The 19,847-nt window shown below is 32.9% G+C and overlaps 1 protein-coding gene across 4 annotated transcripts; it reads right to left on the bottom strand.

Moving 5' to 3' along the window:
* Window positions 1-1,682: 1,682 nt before the first annotated feature.
* On the bottom strand, window positions 1,683-19,128 carry LOC143249793 (steroidogenic acute regulatory protein, mitochondrial-like). 4 transcript variants are annotated; one of them, XM_076500222.1, is made up of 8 exons: window positions 19,044-19,126; window positions 18,825-18,914; window positions 16,692-16,856; window positions 14,307-14,402; window positions 11,699-11,778; window positions 9,828-9,932; window positions 4,953-5,046; window positions 1,685-3,148 (listed from the first exon to the last, which is right to left on the bottom strand). In XM_076500222.1, exons 2-8 carry the CDS (start codon window positions 18,843-18,845, stop codon window positions 3,032-3,034), a joined length of 678 nt encoding a protein of 225 aa, XP_076356337.1. In that variant the 5' UTR covers window positions 18,846-18,914; window positions 19,044-19,126; the 3' UTR covers window positions 1,685-3,031. The 4 variants fall into 4 exon arrangements, with proteins under 4 accessions (XP_076356338.1, XP_076356339.1, XP_076356337.1 ...); XM_076500223.1 differs by lacking the exon at window positions 18,825-18,914 and having other exon boundaries at window positions 1,683-3,148; window positions 19,044-19,128; XM_076500224.1 differs by lacking the exon at window positions 19,044-19,126 and having other exon boundaries at window positions 1,683-3,148; window positions 18,728-18,833.
* Window positions 19,129-19,847: the final 719 nt, after the last annotated feature.

Here is a 19,847-nt window from a genome sequence, read left to right as displayed (position 1 = left end):
AAAATAGTTAGCTTGTAGCGCCCTCTAGTAGAAGTAACAGAACTGTATGCAGACGATAATACAGAATATATTATAAAAACATTATATATATTTCAGTTTCCATTCAGCAACACCAAATAATCATTCACGTATGAAAATTACGGAACTGATATATATTAAGAAGATTTATTGACAAACATCTTTCGAATAAGTATTGATAAAATTAGACATATATTTTGTATATTTCCATTTTGGCGACCCCAAGTGGCTCAAATCCTTAATAAGTCACGAAGTTTCAAACCTTTTCAAAATCAACCCAAGTGTAATATTGGAAGATAATCTAATAATCGTTTGACAAGTTACCATTCACAGTAAAATTATTAGGGAAGCTGATAAACGACAATTCATCCAACTGTTACAGTTCATGGATTTAGACTATAGAAGTAACAGCTAAAACGAAACGTTATCAAAAATCTTTCTGTGAACTTCCAATATCATATATATATATATATATATATATAGTGGAAACATGTGAAATAAGAATCCATAAACAAATACATGTTTCTCTCAAATATTTTAATCGAAATACACATTTCACCAAAATAATAAAATACATTATAAATTATATATGTGCTGAGTTAAAAGAAAAAACAAAACAAACAATTTCTACATAAATTTATCTTTACAAAACAGCAATACAACATGGGAAACAAAATAGAATTGGCATAATTCGGTTTCAGGTACGAGATATTGCATAACATTACTATACAGGTAACTATAATAATAAAACATAGGTCGCTGTAATATTCAAAATATTATTTCATATAATAACCAATATTTCTATAATTATCATTACATTGTTTTTGAGGTAACAATAACAATAAAACATAGGTCGCTGTAATATTCAAAATATTATTTCATATAATAACCAATATTTCTATAATTATCATTACATCACTATAGAGGTAACAATAACAATAAAACATAGGTCGCTCTAATATTCAAAATATTATTTCATATAATAACCAATATTTCTATAATTATCATTACATTACTATAGAGGTAACAATAACAATAAAACATAGGTCCTGTAATATTTAAAATATTATTTCATATAATAACCAATATTTCTATAATTATCATTACATTACTATTTGAGGTAACAATAACAATAAAACATAGGTCGCTGTAATATTCAAAATATTATTTCATATAATAACCAATATTTCTATAATTATCATTACATTACTATAGAGGTAACAATAACAATAAAACATAGGTCGCTGTAATATTCAAAATAGTATTTCATATAATAACCAATATTTCTATAATTATCATTACATTACTATAGAGGTAACAATAACAATAAAACATAGGTCCTGTAATATTTAAAATATTATTTCATATAATAACCAATATTTCTATAATTACCGTTACATTACTATAGAGGTAACAATAATAATTATCATTACATTACTATAGAGGTAACAATAACAATAAAACATAGGTCCTGTAATATTTAAAATATTATTTCATATAATAACCAATATTTCTATAATTACCGTTACATTACTATAGAGGTAACAATAACAATAAAACATAGGTCCTGTAATATTCAAAATATTATTTCATATAATAACCAATATTTCTATAATTATCATTACATTACTATAGAGGTAACAATAACAATAAAACATAGGTCGTTGTAATATTTAAAATAGTATTTCATATAATAACCAATATTTCTATAATTACCGTTACATTACTATAGAGGTAACAATAATAATAAAACATAGGTCCTGTAATATTTAAAATATTATTTCATATAATAACCAATATTTCTATAATTATCATTACATTACTATAGAGGTAACAATAACAATAAAACATAGGTCGTTGTAATATTTAAAATAGTATTTCATATAATAACCAATATTTCTATAATTATTTGTTTGTTCTTCTTGTTTGTTTTCATTTTAACAACTAATAAAGTAAAAAACCACATGGGCTCTAATACTTCGTTATTGAGAAATGTCACTTAAAATACAAAGTTTATTTGCCATGTGTGCATTGTGACCAAAACTATTCTGTTTTCTATTAATATCAAGATTATTTTTTTACGTATATTGTGATAAAAACTACTTTGTTGTATATAAACATACAGATTATTTTTCTTATGTGCATTGCAAAAAAACTACTTCGTTTTCCATTAACATAAAAGTTATTTTACTATGTACATTGTGACCAAAACTATCCTGTTTTATGTCAAATAACACATCCTTAGAGATGTTTCGGAGGAGGAAAGATAAAATCAGTTGTTTACAAAACATTTCATGAACTCTCTCGATAGTTTTACATCTCTGATTAGGCGTTCATTTTAAAATGTAGCAAGAAAGGCATTTCTTAAGATTAAGAAAACGATTAATCGCTCTGTTTAACAATAATAAAGATACCGAAAGAACATTTCTTCTAAAAATTTAACGAACAATCTTAATGCTAAATAAAACTGAAAATACCGAAGAGCCACTTCCTTTCAACAAGTTGGCAACTAATCTCAAAACTTAACAGAGATAACATTTCTTTAAATTAAACTCACTGTTTATTGGACAACCTCTTTACAACGTCCTATTTTTCCTTTTTCTGACTGAAATGTCTGATGGTCTTAAAATAAGACATTGATTTTATTTTCTTGGATCAAGATGTGTATTGATCAAATTGCGCGAATCGATTCTTCATTTATTTCAGTTGACATTAACTTGATATTACGACTTATGTTCTGACATGCTCTAATGATGCTGATGTGCTTTATGTTACGTTTTAAATAAAATTACTGACGATAAATGTTGAACGTCAGTCGGTGACATCAGCCCATTCCACGACTAGAATGGATTAGGATCGCGCTGAACCAGATCCATGTTAACCAGAACGAGAATGTTACGTTAATTGTGAACTAAAATATTACATTTAGCTTCCTTCAGGTGTATTGTTTCGTCAGACTGGAGTAGTAAAATCCTGCATGATATTTACAACTGATGTTACAACCGTAGACCAGTTAGTCAAACTGTCTAAAGGTCTTTGCTTGGGAGCTGACATACTTCCGTAAGTTAGCAACGTAATCAAGCATAACGGTAGACATTGCCTGGTCGATCAAGTACTGTGGAAGCCAACCCTGAAAACCCAAATAAATTTCTTCTTAAACAATATAAACATTGTCGGAACAAAACCATATATACATATATATTAATTATATTAAATACTCGTACTTCAATAGGTGTATCTGCTTAATACGCGCTTTATTGTGTATATTATACATTCATAAAAGAAACAATAGAAGTTTCGGTTATTTTAAAATACAGTCTCGTAATAAATTGTTGTTGTTTTTTTTAAATTCTAAACCTAAGTTGGTTGTATAGAACTTCACATGTTTTGGAGGCAACTCTATGAAAGAGAAAATTCTCTAGACTAGTTTTAAGCTATTACAACAGCATTAAAATAATGGTGTGTATAGGAATGCCCTCGATTAGTGTAAAATAAATGAATAAGAAAAATACCTATAGAACTGTTCGTATGTGAAAGATTTTGGAACAACGAACACAGAGAAAATTGACCTGAAAAAGTGGTCAGAGGAAGTGCGAGATACTCTGATCTTCATGTAATGGATAAATTGGGTTTACCTGAAACAGATATCGTCTAACGTGGGGGGAGGTCATCTGCACTTGATTCTCCTAGGTCTATAAGACATAAACAACTGATTCTGTTAAAAACGTTGCTCAAGTTTGGGATTTTAGAAATGAAAGAAACTCCCCAAATATTGATGTTGTTTGGTTTCTTAGATTAGCTCAGAGCAACTCGAGGGCTGTCAGTAATAGTTATATCTAATTTTGTACTGACTAGTTGAAAAATAGTTAGCCAACAGCCAGAACCACCATTTCTTGAGCTGTTCTTGTCTGATCAAACAGTGAAACATCTTCCTTACAGCACTTCCAAGGTCCCAAAGTGTGAAGAGTTTTTAACTTTGTTCCAGTTATTATTATTATTTTAGTTGTTGTTGGGTTTGTTTGTTGTTGTATTTTGCGATAACGGGGCCCGCAGATTCAGGGTTAGGCACGTTAACTACAGTACCACACTTGGCTCTGCTGTTTCGATGTTGATAAGACGTGTTCCTAAAGAACGACTTTTCCTCAAAGCCATTGAATTTTTAGCTTTACTGTAAAAATGGTTTTTAACACGATCTAGGGCATTTTGAGCACTTAGTTAAAAAGTCAAACAATATATGTTATTTGACTAATTCTTACGACTTTCTTTTTTTAAAGTCTGGTCATTACATCTATGACTATTAATCACTGAACGGTCGAAGATAATGAAAGTGGTTGCAGTGAATATCTTATTGTAACTATTTCTTCTACTTCAGAACGATTTTCGGGCGACTTTCAGGTCGCTTTACCTTCAACAGAAATCCAATCATGACTACATTCATAATGGAAACATAACACCTTCCAACCTTCTTGTTGTAAGTGATACTAGGGTACTCATGACTTTTGGACATTTTCCCAGTATATAATGCCTAGTTTATCATTGACAACGGGTCTTCTCTAAGTAAATTCTTTCACAAAAGACAAAAGACTTTCACCAAAATCTTAACAAAAAAGAAGAGAAGAACTCATTAACGTTCAGATGAAGATTCTTCACAATGAAATAACTTATGAGTGCATAGGTTCTATTGTTCAAAAGCTATAGTACTAGATTACTGTTGAAAAACAGTTTTAGTGTTTCTATCATTCAGCAGATTTTGTGATAATCAGCACAGCCACTAATTTGTGTAGGATTAGCTACTAGTTTTCGAGTTATGCATATACTATATACTTATAGACACTATAAACAAGAAAAACGTGTACTAGCTAAATAACACATAAACAATAAGCAATGTAAAAACAAACAAACAAGAAACATGTAGTAATAAAACCAAAACTAACCCTGAGATTGGCATTTGATAACCACTGCATTTGACATTTGTTGGGGCAACCTTCTACTGGTGTTATGATATAAACGCTAGGCCCTTGTTCACCTCTATTCAAAAACAAAAGTGTTTTTTTTAATCAGAATCACGTTGAAATAAAATAACCCTAAGTTCCATTTATTTTCCTTAAATGAGATTATTGTAGATAACAACAATCTAATGGTCACAGTCGCTTAAATAAGAACTATAGAAACTCTCGAATAAGTAACAATAGAAGTGTCATTAGATGGTTAGTATAGAGATTACAAAATGTAGAATGTGTTATATTGTTTACGCTTAGATGTACTTCATGCAAAGATTTACTGTCAGTTAAACCGAGAAGTTGATCAGAGCACTTCAACATTTAAAGTTAACATCTGTGCACAAACTACGAAATAATCTAAATGTTATTTAGTAACAAAATAAAAATACATTTAATAAACAATGAATTTCAGCTTCGAATAAGAGCACGTCCTTTCTTAAACAATAGTTTTTTACTCATCTTAAGCCTTAAAATAACTAATATATACATCTCCAATATGATTGGTCGTGACAGGTAGAACGTACACAACATGTTTCTCGTGCGTCACAACAGTTTCCCAAACACTTCTCATATGCCCTTCTTTTTATTAATAAATATGTCTCTTGGGCTCTCCTTCTTTGGGTAAGTGAGTGGAAGAGTGAGTCAACTGACGGTATAATACACATATACGTATTAAAATACTATATGTATTGTAGGTATTACTCATTTTAACTTATATAAAATATATTATAAGACTTAATTTTGCATCATTACGCTATTGACTTTATCATAATCACTCGCTCGCCCGCTGCCTTACAAGTTAAACTATGCATATGTAAGAATACTAGTTGTATAATCTGTCACCTATGTGTCTTTATTGCGATTGTTTGGAAATAAGCACAAAGCTACACAATGGGCTATTTCTGCTCTGCCCACCATGGTTATCGAAACCCGGTTTTTTTGACATATCGCTGTGTCACTAGGGGGCGATGTGTCTTTAAAAACATCGATGTTATTATTGCACTAGTCCCGGCATTGCTAGGTGGGTTAAGGCGCTCGACTCGTAATCTGAAGGTCACGGGTTCAAATCGTCATCGCACCAAACATGCTCGCCCTTTCAGCCGTGGGCGCGTTATAATGTGTCGGTCAATCTCACTATTCGTTGATAAAAGAGTAGCCCAAGAGTTGGCGGTGGATGGTGGTGACTAGTTGCCTTCCTATAGTCTTACACTGGAAAATTTGGGACGGCTAGCACAGATAGCCCTCGAGTAGCTTTCTGCGAAATTCCAAAAACAAACAAAAACAATTATTGCACTAAATGGTTGACATATTTTATCAAAAAGATAGCAACTAATTTAAATATAAGATTACGTTTCGGTATGACTGGGAGGTAGGATTTGTTTGTTTTGACGAGCATGTTTGGCGCGATTTGGGATGTAAACCCGCAACCCTCGGATTACGAGTCGCACGCCTTAACGCGCTTGGCCATGCCGGGCCCAGGAGATAGGAAAGGACGGTGACTGTAGATCTCAAGTTGGTTTAGGAAGTCCCAGCCAGAAAATGAAGAAATTAAGTTTTGGGTTTGAGTAGGGTGTCTTAAGTAGAAAATCTTGGGACGGCTAGGATGTTCTAGTTAAAAAATGAAGGAGTAACTTTTGGAGCGGTTAGGATGTTTTAGTAAAAAATAAATAAAGTAAATCTTGTGGCAGCTGGGATGTTTTAGTTAAAAAAATAAACAAGGTGAATTTTGAGACGGTGAAAGACGTCTTAACTAGCAAATGAAGAATGGTAGTCTTGGGGCGTCAAGGATGTTCTAGTTAGAAAATGAATACAGCAAATTCTCGGATTGAATATAACAACTCAGCTAGAAAATGAAGAGGAGAGAAGTGAGGTATAACATTCTAATCGTAAATATGTCTTTAAAGGAAAAGAAAACGAATATACTGCGACATAAAAAATACCGACATTTCCAGTGAAATAGGGTTAGAAAGTTGTCAGTATGGTCAGTTAACACATAAGGAAAGGATAAAAAAAAACTTACAATTTAGGAATAGTTAACGTTAAAAGTTAGGTTTTATATACGCTTTTTAACGCGCATTGTCACTCCGTATACCCAAATACATGTGTGTTTTCTTATAACAAAGTCACATAACAAAGGAATCGAACCCCTGATTTTAGCGTCGTAATTCTGTAGACTTACCGCTGTACTAGCGGGAGGACCCCAAATACTCTATGCCAAGGCTTATTTGGACTGGAATATAACCAATACTAAATGTTCCTATTACAAGAGCAGCTTTAACTTCGTTAATTACAAATGGCCCTTTAGTGGCACAGCGGCATGTCTGAGGGCCCACACCGCTAAAAACCGGGTTTTGATACCAGTGGTGGGCAGAGCACAGTGTAGCTTTGTACTTATTTCTAAGCAAATAAATAAATAAAACAAAGATCACGAGTGAAAAGATCTTTAGCACATCGCAGCCTCCGCAATGATTTCACTTGTACTCAAGGTAATCTAACTGATGTGGAATGTAATAATGAAAACCTGTCTTGCCAATACTTAATGTATAATGAAAGATATACAACATCGAAAGTTTTCTCTGAGCACACTTTTATTTTTTCAACAAGAATTATATATCTCTTTATAAAATCATAAGAATAACAGTTAAAAATTCTGTCTTCCTGTAACTTAGAACAACTTTAGAAGAACTGATCCATGTTTCACTTCATACAATTCCTTTTAATTTACTTCGAATATTTCAAAGAGTTCCATTTCCTAAAAGAATTACAATAACCATACTTCACTTCAACACTTACGTACGAGTAGGCCCGACATGGCCAGGTGGTTAAGGTACTTGACTCGTAATCCGCGGGTTCGAATCCCCATCACACCAAACATGCTCGCCCTTTCAGCTGTGGAAACGTTATAATGTTATTATCAATCCCACTATTTGTTGGCAAAAAATAGCCCAAAAGTTAACGGTGGGTGGTGATGACTAACTGCCTTCTCTCTAGTTGTACACTGCTAAATTAGAGATGGCTAGCGCAAATAGCCCTCGTGTAGCTTTGCGCGAAATTCAAACTAAATGTACGAGTAGAAAAGAATGTATAGCGAAACGTGAATGTTATTGTAATACACAATTTTAAAAGAAGATATTAATCTGAGGAAGCACCTTTTGTTGTTTTAAAATCAAAGAATTTGACTGAATTTTTGTGTATAATCAGAAAATGTAACACGTTTAAGTCCAGACGAAACACAATACATCAATAAACAGAAGTTACGATGCAAAATTAGTTTCTTCAAACGACTTAGTTTAATTATTGTTTTTTTTTTCTCCCTCTGAAAGTTTAATCATTACATTATCCCACTATCTTTTCTGTGAAATTAAAAAAATCGTTTTGCATTTTCGTAAAATTATGTTCAGAAGAAAACATTACGGTGTGCTTTGTGTCTGAAAAGAGAGTGTGTTTTGTTATAGCAAAGCCACAACAGGCTATCTGATGAGTCCACCGAGGGGAATCTAACTCCTGAGTGTGTTTTGTTATAGCAAAGCCACAACAGGCTATCTGATGAGTCCACCGAGGGGAATCTAACTCCTGAGTGGCTAAAGAACGAACTTTTATTGTAATTAATTCTTCGGTGCACCAAATTTGGCTGCTAAGCCTATACTGTCAGTCTATGGTCGTTGTTTCCTTATGGTAAAATATGAACTAAAATAAAATATAAATGTAATATGTAAAATATTACACTGAAATTCTATTGTAAATTAGAGAACAGAAAGAGGAATGACAATGAATAACGTAAACGTCACAAACAGGATCGTAAGTTAAAGATAGAAGTACCTGAATATATAATAGGAAGAAATAAAATCAGTATAGCTTGAACCACGTAAGAAAAAACAATAAAATCAGTATAGCTTGAACCACGTAAGAAAAAACAATATTACGTTACCATTTTTATTCGCCTAACAAAACTAACTGGGTATTCAAGTGATCTAAACAAAGAATTAGCTAACATAATCAAATGAGTTTTACTAAATGAAAACTATAGCATAATTAATAAATCTTCACATTTATGTCTACTTTAATAAAACTGTATTTTTCAGGCCTCAAGATGGTAGCAAACCGAGCGGCCGAAATTTTATAATTTTGTTTGTTTGTTCATAGTTAAGCACAAAGCTACACAATAGGCTATCTGTTTTCTGCTCACCACGGGTATCGAAACCTAGTTTCTAGCGTTGTAAGTCCGCAGATGTACAGCTGTGCCACTTTAATGGGAGAGAGCAAAATTTTATGTTTGGTTTGTTTTTTAATTTTGCGCAAAGCTACACGAGATCTATCTGCGCTAGCCGTCCCTAATTTAGCAGTGTAAGACAAGAGGGAAGGCAGCTAGTCGTCACCACTCACCGCCAACTCTTGGGTTACTCTTTTAGCAACGAATAGTGGGATTGACCGTCACATCATAATGACCCCACGGCTGAAAAGGCGAGCATGTTTGGTGTGACGGGGAATGTTTTATGTAAATTATGTTAAGTTAATCAGAAGAATATCTGAAGATGGCAGCAAACGTAGCAGACTAAAAAATGTGAAAATCTTACGTAGCTTACATCAACTGAAGACAGCAGAAGAAATAGCAAACAAAATGTAGTGAATGTCGTATGTAAGTTAATCAGGATATTACCTGTAGCAGGCTTATCAGTCCTTATTTAAATATGAAATCCTGTTCCAAAGGAAATTGTTTATACAAAATATAACTTTATTTAATGTGTTTTATAGCTTTCTAGACTCAGTTTTGTTCTGATTACAAAGGAAAGGGGTGTCATAACAACTTACCGCACTCTCGGAGGTTGCTCTGGCATTTCGGGAAGATTTACAGAAACCATTCCATGAACAATACTCTTTCCCCGTCTCTGCCATGTTCTCAGTGTCACGAAGTCTCTGTCAAAAGGAAAGGAACAGATCCAAACAAAGCATTTTTTAAATTAGTTTTATATGTAAATATCTAGACTTTTATTTTGACTTTCAACATATAAATAACACAGTTGATCTGAATAACATTAATTATATTACCGAACGCCGATATTTTGATCGTTACGTATTATTACACCCTATCCAAAGAATTTTTAATAGATTATAAAAATGAGTTTTCATATGCAAGTCACGTGGAAGATTTGGAGTACTAGCACCGTTCCCATGAATCTAAGTCAACCATTTCCACGTGTATTCTATAATTAAGTTGTAATAGGAAGAATAAGGCCAACTAACATAATCACAATAAAGTTAAAAGCATTGGTGTTATATGGACTATAATACAGCAATGTAAGATTGTTAAAGAAAACAAGTTCTAATTATTCCCATTAAAATAGTTGTACTGACTTCGTGTGAGTCGTAACGGTAGAACGTGAAGTGTGTTAAGGGAATATGATTTGTAATTCATTGATTATACACAGATTGTAACAATAAAATGAGAAATGTATTAGTTTGATAGAAAAAAAAAGACCGGATCTATTACCATAAAACATGGGATTGATTTTTAATTAATTGTAATGCTAGCACCTGGAGCCTGTGAAGAGAAAAAGGACCTGACCTAAGCGGTATAACTCTCTCAAACGGCAAACATTGTTTGTTTGTCCTCAGCTAAAACGTTTTTAGTGTTCGACAATATTATCCTCCCAATTCAAATATTCAAAATTTCAAATGCCAATTTTAAGGGACCCTGAATGGCCTGGGCAGCTGTATCACTTATCACACCGCCACTGTCTGGTATAGACCAGTATAAGATGCTTTGACTTCACACCCGCTGTAATAACATGGTGTGACGTATGTGAGAGACAAAGGACCTGTACACCAAGTGTAAAATACTATTGATCTTAAATTGACTTACTTGGTACTTTCAACGTAACGGCACTTTGTTCGACACGCGAGCTGAACGACCTAATTTAGAACTGTGGAAGGGCGACCGCCCAAAATCACCTACGCAGCTACTCTTAACCAAATAAGTGGGTTAGGCTCAGTTACAATGCCCACATAATAACTGAAAGTGAGAAGTGACTTCAGCGACATATTATTTTCGGATATCGGTCCTTTCAGAACGCAGCCTAACACGCTATACATTAACCCCTTCTGTGTGAGAAAATTACACCTGACTAACTGTTGATATTAAGTTACACCTGACTAACTGTTGACATTCTCATGTACACAGTATTTAACAAATAAAAAATCAAGCTGTATTAATATTAATATTATATCAATATTCTCTGTCAAATCTTCGTATGTTCCGACTCGTATTTCTTAAGTTTTATCTGAGCAACTGAAAACTCTGACGAAAATTCACTACCTATGAAAAAAGAGGATCAGATATATTTAAATTGATCTTGACAGTAAAGATTCACTTACCGTCCAGATACACGGTATCTAACTCCAGGTGCTGATTCACTTACCGTTCAGATACACGGTATCTACCTCCAGGTGCTGATTCACTTAACGTCCAGATACAAGGTATCTAACTCCAGGTGCTGATTCACTTACCGTCCAGATACACGGTATCTAACTCCAGGTGCTGATTCACTTACCGTCCAGATACAAGGTATCTAACTCCAGGTGCTGATTCACTTACCGTTCAGATACACGGTATCTAACTCCAGGTGCTGATTAACTTACCGTCCAGATACACGGTATCTAACTCCAGGTGCTGATTAACTTACCGTCCAGATACAAGACCTTTAGCTCCAGGTGCTGAAATGATATGTATAATATCTGTTCGTTCATTTATTCTGCGAAGAATCTGAAACAAGAATTTTAATTTTATGACCTTTAGATAAAGGAATCACGTTGTTCTTTTCAACAGGAATTATCTCTATAATTAATAGAAAATGGACGATACTGTTTCAGTACAAATTTATTGTTAGTAGAGCATGGAGTATATTTTTTCAGTAGAATTTTATAGTCAGTAGAGAATGGAATATATTGTTTTGGTAGAACTCTATAGTTAGTAGCAAATGGAGTATATTGTTTCAGTACAAATTTATAGTTAGTAGAGAATGGAGTATATTTCAGTTTTATAGTTAGAACTGGAGTATAGTTAGTAGAACAAAGTAGAGCATGGAGTATACTGTTTCAGTAGAAATTTATAGTTAGTAGAGAATGGAGTATATTAGTTTCAGTAATAGAAAATGGACTTTATAGTTATAGTAGCAAATGGAGTATACTGTTTCAGTACAACTTTATAGTTAGTAGAGAATGGAGTATATTGTTTCAGTAGAACTTTATAGTTAGTAGAGAATGGAGTATATTGTTTCAGTAGAACTTTATAGTTAGTAGAAAATGGACGATACTGTTTCAGTACAAATTTATAGTTAGTAGAGAATGGAGTATATTGTTTCAGTAAAACTTCACAGTCACTACAGAATGTAATATATTGCTTTAATAGAATTTTATATTCAGTAGAGAATGGAATACATTGTTTTGTTAGAACTGTATAGTTAGTAGAGAGTAGGTTTAAGAACTTTAATGGACTGACTAAGAAGGGAAACGTTCATGAAGTAGCCGAAACGTCATCTCCTTTTCTTTCAACATGGAGTGACAGTCCATTAAAGTTCTCAAACATGCTGTAGAAGGGAAATATTTATCTACGAATTACATTCAATTAATTATTAATACTCGAAAATTGCATAGTATCACAAACCTAATTAAAATACAATCAGAAACAGGAACATATAATATCGAAGCTTTCGAAAGATGGGCTTTCGTTTATCAACAACAAATGTGAATAAAAATCCAAGATAAGGCTTATGATCACCAAGGACATCGTGGAGTTGCCCTGCTGGCTCACCTTGATCAAACTTAAGTGCAATTGTGGTAAAAAAAATATTCAGATTACGTTTCTAAAATTGAAAACTTTGCGATACAACATAGAAACCCTCGCGTTATCGCCAGTGTAACGTCGTCACGTTCTTCCATTAATATGTCACCCCTGATGAAGGTGGAAGACCACCTTCCGAAAGCACTCGAGTTATCGGATTTATTTAATTCTTTAAGCAATATCTCAGTAACACTTTTAACAACAATGGCACATCAAGAGTAAAGGGATTGCAATATGTATTAGAAAATTAAAATTTATACAATTATCAAAGGAAACTGAACAATCACAGGAACATTCAAACTCGAAAGCTGTGTTGTTTTTAGTTGGCTATGTTGCCAATTTTAGTTTTGTTAAAATCTAAACAATATATAATTATCTTTATTTTTATCACTTATAAAACTTTAAATATTCTATACCATACGATTAAATGCATTTAGAAGATAATTTAAATATATGCTTTAAAAAGACGCTTTAGACCTTCTCCAAAATATTCTGTTTTTGAATCATCTATTATTTTTATGTAGTTTAGATTTCACGAGAAAAGTTTCAAAACAAAATTAATACTTAACAGTTCGAAAAATATCACTTAATTTTTGAATTTATACCTCTCCCAGGGGCCAGGGGTTATCGATATATTTAAGGACTTACAATGCTAAGATTCTGATTTCAATTCCTCGCAATAAAAGAAGCGCGTATGATCATTTTGGAACTTATGATCGTTTCGTTTATTCAGGGTTTTTTTTCACAGAAAGATACTCAAAGGCTCTCCTGGTTAATTTATGGACTTAAAATGCTGAAATTCGAAGTTCGATTCCCCGTGGTGAACAGAGCACTGATAGATTATTGCGCATAGCTTTGCTAAAAAGTAACAACAGAGAATTAGCTGCGTCATATTTCTGTCTTATTTTGAACTGGCAGGTCCGAGGAAAAAGACAACTAAGCAATGGTGCCCACCACCCACTCTTCTCTGCTTGTTTGTTTGTTTATTTTTAAATTTCGCGCCAGGATACAAGAAGGCTATCTGCGCTATCAGTTCCCTTATTTAGCAGTGTGAGACTAGAGGGAAGGTAACTAGTCATCATCTCCCACTGTGAACTCTTGGGCTACTCTTTTACCAACGAATAGTGGGGTGGACCGTAATAATATAACAATCTCACAGCTGAAAGAGCTAACATGTTTAGCATGACAGGTATTCGAATCGAGCCTAGTAACCACCTCGTCATGTTGGGCCTAGTAATGGTCTCGTCTCGCCGTCAATCTTGTAGCGCACCTACAACGTAAAACTGTAGAAATAGTTTTGCCTAAGAATGTAACGAACCATAAATCCCAATAGCTACTAGACCACTCCTAGCCAGGGAACTTAAAAGTTATTTAAAAAAAAACATTAATGTTGGTTTATTATTGGTTTTATGTATTATCATCATTACACATGGGTTACGTTGTTTCTTTACCTTTGCCTCGGTAATAGTTGGGTTCCACTTCGGAACATGTTCTACTTTATAGAAAATTTCACTCAGGAAATGTTCGAGAGGCCAATTGATAATACCCTAGACAATAAATTTCAAAAGAAGGTATGAATTACGACACAATAACTTTCAATATTATATAGTATAGATTGTCTTTAATTTCAGATTTACGAAAACAATTACTAAATATAGAATGTAATTTCTTACTATTCTATTAGAATTATTTTAAAATTAGTTTTACTTTATTCAAAAGAGCGAATTAATAATAAATACATTGAAGCACAGTGTTCGATACTATAGCCTTGATCAAAATGTTTGCATAGTGTTTTATACTGATATTTCTGCCTCTATATGCATGAATTAGTTATTCAGTAAGTGCCCGAGTGTTAACAGACAACGTAATGTATGTTCCAACAAACACGTGCGAGTCCTTATTCTGAGCAGTTTAAGTTCTTTAGAGCATTTGTTCATCAAAACACATATACACACCTGATCTGAATAAAATGCTGAGATTTTGGTATAATTTTTTTAAAAACAAATCGACTCTTTGTTCAAACAGTTTCTCTGTACTTGGTGTAGAAATATGCCTTCACGTGCCCCAAGTTATAGGATGCAAATTGTTCGACTGTCCAGAAATTGTATGAAGCAAACGGACATTGCCAGAACAATAGGGTATCTCAAGTGTACTGTATCCAGAATCCTGAAACATCAACGGACTACAGGAAACGTTATTTAAAAAAATATATATATTTGTAAAAGCTAAAACGTTATTAACTAGAATTCACCACGGACACCATGTTACTTGGTCAAAACAGCATGTCAATTTACAGTCAGAGTGTTGACATGTCATTTTTTTCACATGAGTTCTGTTTCTCGTTTTTTAAAGCTGAGAGTAGCATCTGATTTCGTCGTTTGTTTGGAGAAGAGATTAGGAAAACTCTCTTTTCTTCAAGAAACACACAGGAATGGTGAAGTACATGTTTGGGCAGCTATTCATCATGGTGCTAAAAGTGTTTTTCATATCCGAAATGGAAACATCAATGGCTCCTTCTACGTAAAGATGATATTTCCCCATATGCTAGGACAACATTTAACAATACCTTTATCTTCCAGGATGATAATGCCACTGCCCACAGTGCACGTATTGTATAAAATTATCTCGACGCTATGTGGTCTTTAAAGTCTCCAGATTGTAATCTCACTAAGAACTGCTGAGCAAACCTAAGCTGGAAAATTACTAACCACGGCCCTAGACCAGCTAGTTTCATGTAGCTGAGTTACAGTGTTGCTTAATTACAACCTGGAATAAAATCAGAGGAGATTACATCAATAACCCCGTCGACAACATACCACATCGCCTTACAGAAGCTATTAAGAGTACGAGGACCAACCAAGTACTGAATGTTAACTTGAACTGATATAGAGTTACAGACCATGTTTATAATGATTTAATATTAAAGTTTGTCATTAAACATGTTTTGGTGTGATAGATGAAATGATAAATTACACATTTTTCTATAAGTATATAATAAAACTGTTTGATATTCTAATAAGTCGCTCATGATATCCTCAGAACATTCTTATTATACATACTAAATGTGTAAATGTTTAATATAACAAGAATTTCTCAGTTTGACAGCGTTAAGTGTATGTGTAGTAATAGCAATGAACTTACTTGTTAAGAAATATGCAAACATTTTGTCAGAGACTGTACTTCAACTACTAATTTAAATGTTTTGCTTGAACCTTTTTACATAACATCAATTCAGATAATGTGATATATTATTGACAGTTTGTTTTAGAGTTCCACATTGCTTATGTTGTTGAAACTTCTTAACACGTTTTCATAAAGATATACATATTTTTCATATTTCTTAAAACTAATAATGTCCCTTAATCCCTGTAAGATTATCAACAATAAGCTACAATAAACCTACTTTACAGGTTCTAGCCAAGTAATTGAGCTTATTAAAGTTTCAGACTTTAAGAAAACACGAACAAAGGACCAATGAAATAACGTTGACACAATATAACAGCTGTGAATTAAAACAGAGATTAGGACTGGTTGCAACCCAACCAAACAAGAGAAGTCAGTATTATAATATAATTTAAAATAAATATTACCAAAACATGTAGAGCACAATTGTTTGTACTCTCGCTACTGTTTTATTAACATTATCCCTCATCAGTAGCTCGACGCACATGTTTTTCATTAATCAAATTCTAATTTTAATTCAAAGTGTACTTGTAGCCCCCATTCGTCCATAAATGTGTTGGTCTATCAGTTCAGAGTATATTTATAAGTAATGTTGTAAATGTAAGTCTGTTTATGTTAATATTTTCACCACCACATGAGTGAAATACACTTACAATGAATCTAAACACTTTCCCGTATACCGGTACTATACAGCTTTGAACAACATCATGTCCTTGTGCTCTCTCTTCTTTCCACTTTCCTGACGCCATAATTGTCAATGCTGTCTCGACTGCTTCATTTATTAGCTTTTCATATTCCTTTTCATTTTCGATTGTCTTCTGAGAAAACACAAAACAATACAAAATATTATTAATAAACCTAACGAAATACTGAGATAAAATTAAAGTCAACTACCATATTTATTTCAAACAGTTGAAACAGTTTTCATAAGAAAAATACTACTACTTAAACCATTAATCATGAAACTGATCATGATAGAAAAGTCCACACTGGGTTATCTGCTGTGTACACCTCAGGAAATTGAACCTCGAATTTTAGCGTTTTATGTTCGTCAACTTGCCACTGTCTTACTGGGGGGCTTTGTTTTTAAGATAGCCTTCTGTAGCCCTTTGGGTTTAATTAACTGAGTGGGGACAGAGGTAGTGCGCAGACATTTAGTGTTATTTAATTTTAAAGAGGCATTAAATGAGCATTACAAATGACAGTTCAACTCCTAACTCATCCTGGTATCAGTATTATGAGTAAAGATATAGATATATGTTATTTAAATACCGTCCCATTGCTTTTTAAAGCAGTCAAGTTAGAGTAGTGAAAAGAGGAAGAACGTGTGAGAGTTTAGGGGTAGTCGAAATTTACAATATATGCACATTTTATATTTAAAACAAACGCAATATAACTATACTTATTACACATCTACGTTTCAGTTCCGTATGAAGTCATAGAAACTCTGATTGCTTTCCAAACAAGAGTATGAACTTCGAAGGTTTTCTTTGTCTAAACCCTGCGTCAAGAATAGACAGAGAAACGAAGGCAGCAAGTTCAAACTCAGCGTTTAGTTATAAGAAGAAAGTTACAATGTGGAAAATTCGTCTAAATTTATAAATATGTTGAATTCCAGCTCTTAATGTTTTAATCCTAAAGTTATTTGTTCAGAATTTACTTTTTTATTTTTTATTTAAAGCTATTAATTTTGTGCATAAATTTACAACGTTAATTGTCATACGATCTTAATGTAGTGCTTGTGTTATGGGGCCCGGCATGGCCAAGCGTGTTAAGGTGTGCGACTCGTAATCTGAGGGTCGCGGGTTCGCATCCCCATCGTGCCAAACATGCTCACCCTCCCAGCCGTGGGGGCGTTATAATGTGACGGTCAATCCCACTATTCGTTGGTAAAAGAGTAGCCCAAGAGTTGGCGGTGGGTGGTGATGACTAGCTGCCTTCCCTCTAGTCTTACACCGCTAAATTAGGGACGGCTGGCACAGATAGCCCTCGTGTAGCTTTGTGCAAATTTCAAAAACAAACAAAACTTGTGTTATGGAAGGGCGTTGGACTGCTTATTTCATTAATAAGTTTTAACACAATATAACAATATAATACTTATGTATTCCATCATATAAAGGGTTTACAGTGTTTTGATTGTCTCTCAGTACCCTCATTATAAAAAGTGTTCCAATGTCGCTGGCGTTATGTTGTCACATTTTCCAGTTTCAATATTATTGATAGATGTATTAATGCATAAAAATGATAAGTTAACATACTTATTTTTGTATCTACAAACACTATGTCTGAGTGAGTTGAACATTAAATTTTATCCTTAAGTCTAAAGTATATTTGAGTGAACTAAACATTAAATTTTAACCTTAAATTAAAAGCGTACATGAATGAATTCAACATTAAATTTTAACCTTAAATTAAAAGAGTACATGAATGAATTCAACATTAAATTTTAACCTTAAATTAAAAGCGTACATGAATGAATTTAACATTAAATTTTAACCTTAAATTAAAAGCGTACATGAATGAATTCAACATTACATTTTAACCTTAAATTAAAAGCATACATGAATGAATTCAACATTAAATTTTATCCATACGTTAAAAACATATATGAAAAAGGTGAATATAAAACTTTATCCTAAAATTGGGAGCATAACTGAATCTAGCTCAGTTTCAGAGCCGTTTAGCATACCTGAGTGAAATGAACATTAACCCTTATTCTTACGTCAACAGCATATCTGCACTAAACGTTGTCACCTCTAATGAACAGATAAAACATAAGTTCTTACTTTCTCTTTCTTCGACCTCATTTGTTGGTCCTCACTGAAGACATTTATCTTTGATTTATGCCCAGAAATTTGAAGTAAAGGAGCTGCCAGCTGCAAGAGACCAAGTTTTTGGAAAACCCACTTCATCTTTACTTCCTTTGTTTTTTTTTTTCTTTTATAAAATATTGGAGTTTATAATATATTTTATAAAACTATTTTAAACAATCCACTGAATTATACCTATTTCAATGTGCTCCCTGTGTTCTTTGTTAAGGATTTCTACGAATAACTTAATGGAAAATTTATGTTGAAGTGTGTCGTTAAGGACGAAACGAAATATTTTATGTGTACGAATATTGTGATAATTTAATGGTATCCAATCAAACGTGTGTGTAATTTAATAGTATCCAATCAAACGTGTGTGTTTATCTGTACAGTAAAAGAAAGAAAAAAAAACTGTGTGTGTTGAAACATTTTAACTAGCACAACGTAAAAATGAGTATCAATATTTCAGTACTTTATGCGCACGTTACTTATACAAAAGGTAAAAGATGAACAATAGGAATACATTATCCTTGATATTACCATACCTGTACAAACGCCAGCAAGTTGATATCGCACGATCTTGGATATCAAAAACACTTTCAACAAATCACATGTAATAACATTTATAGGTACTGAATAACTATAACATTTATAGGTACTGAATAACTTAGCTGCGAAAACAAGTTGATAGATGTATTTAGGGTTAGAAGTTACGGGGGCATCTATATAGTTATAAACTGGATGATTTAGGCAAACATGATTTTATTCCACTTTAAAAGCTTTATTCTGGTAAAATAAATTCCACCAACTAAATATAATAATTAATGTTTCATGTTTTGTGTTTCTGTGGATGTGTAGTTGATTGTAAGCACAGCATCAGCTACAAACATCAGTGCTTTTAAATATTTAACCTGGTTGTTCTATATTTATAATAAATAATTTTTAACAAGTAAGATTTCTACGTGTGTGTAAACTTTTCAATTTCCAAAGAAGTAAGTA

This window comes from Tachypleus tridentatus, chromosome 4 (genome assembly GCF_004210375.1).
Source record: "Tachypleus tridentatus isolate NWPU-2018 chromosome 4, ASM421037v1, whole genome shotgun sequence".
Classification (NCBI taxonomy): domain Eukaryota; kingdom Metazoa; phylum Arthropoda; class Merostomata; order Xiphosura; family Limulidae; genus Tachypleus; species Tachypleus tridentatus.
Note: the sequence above shows the minus strand (reverse complement) of the source record. Positions and strands in the feature narration are given on the sequence as shown.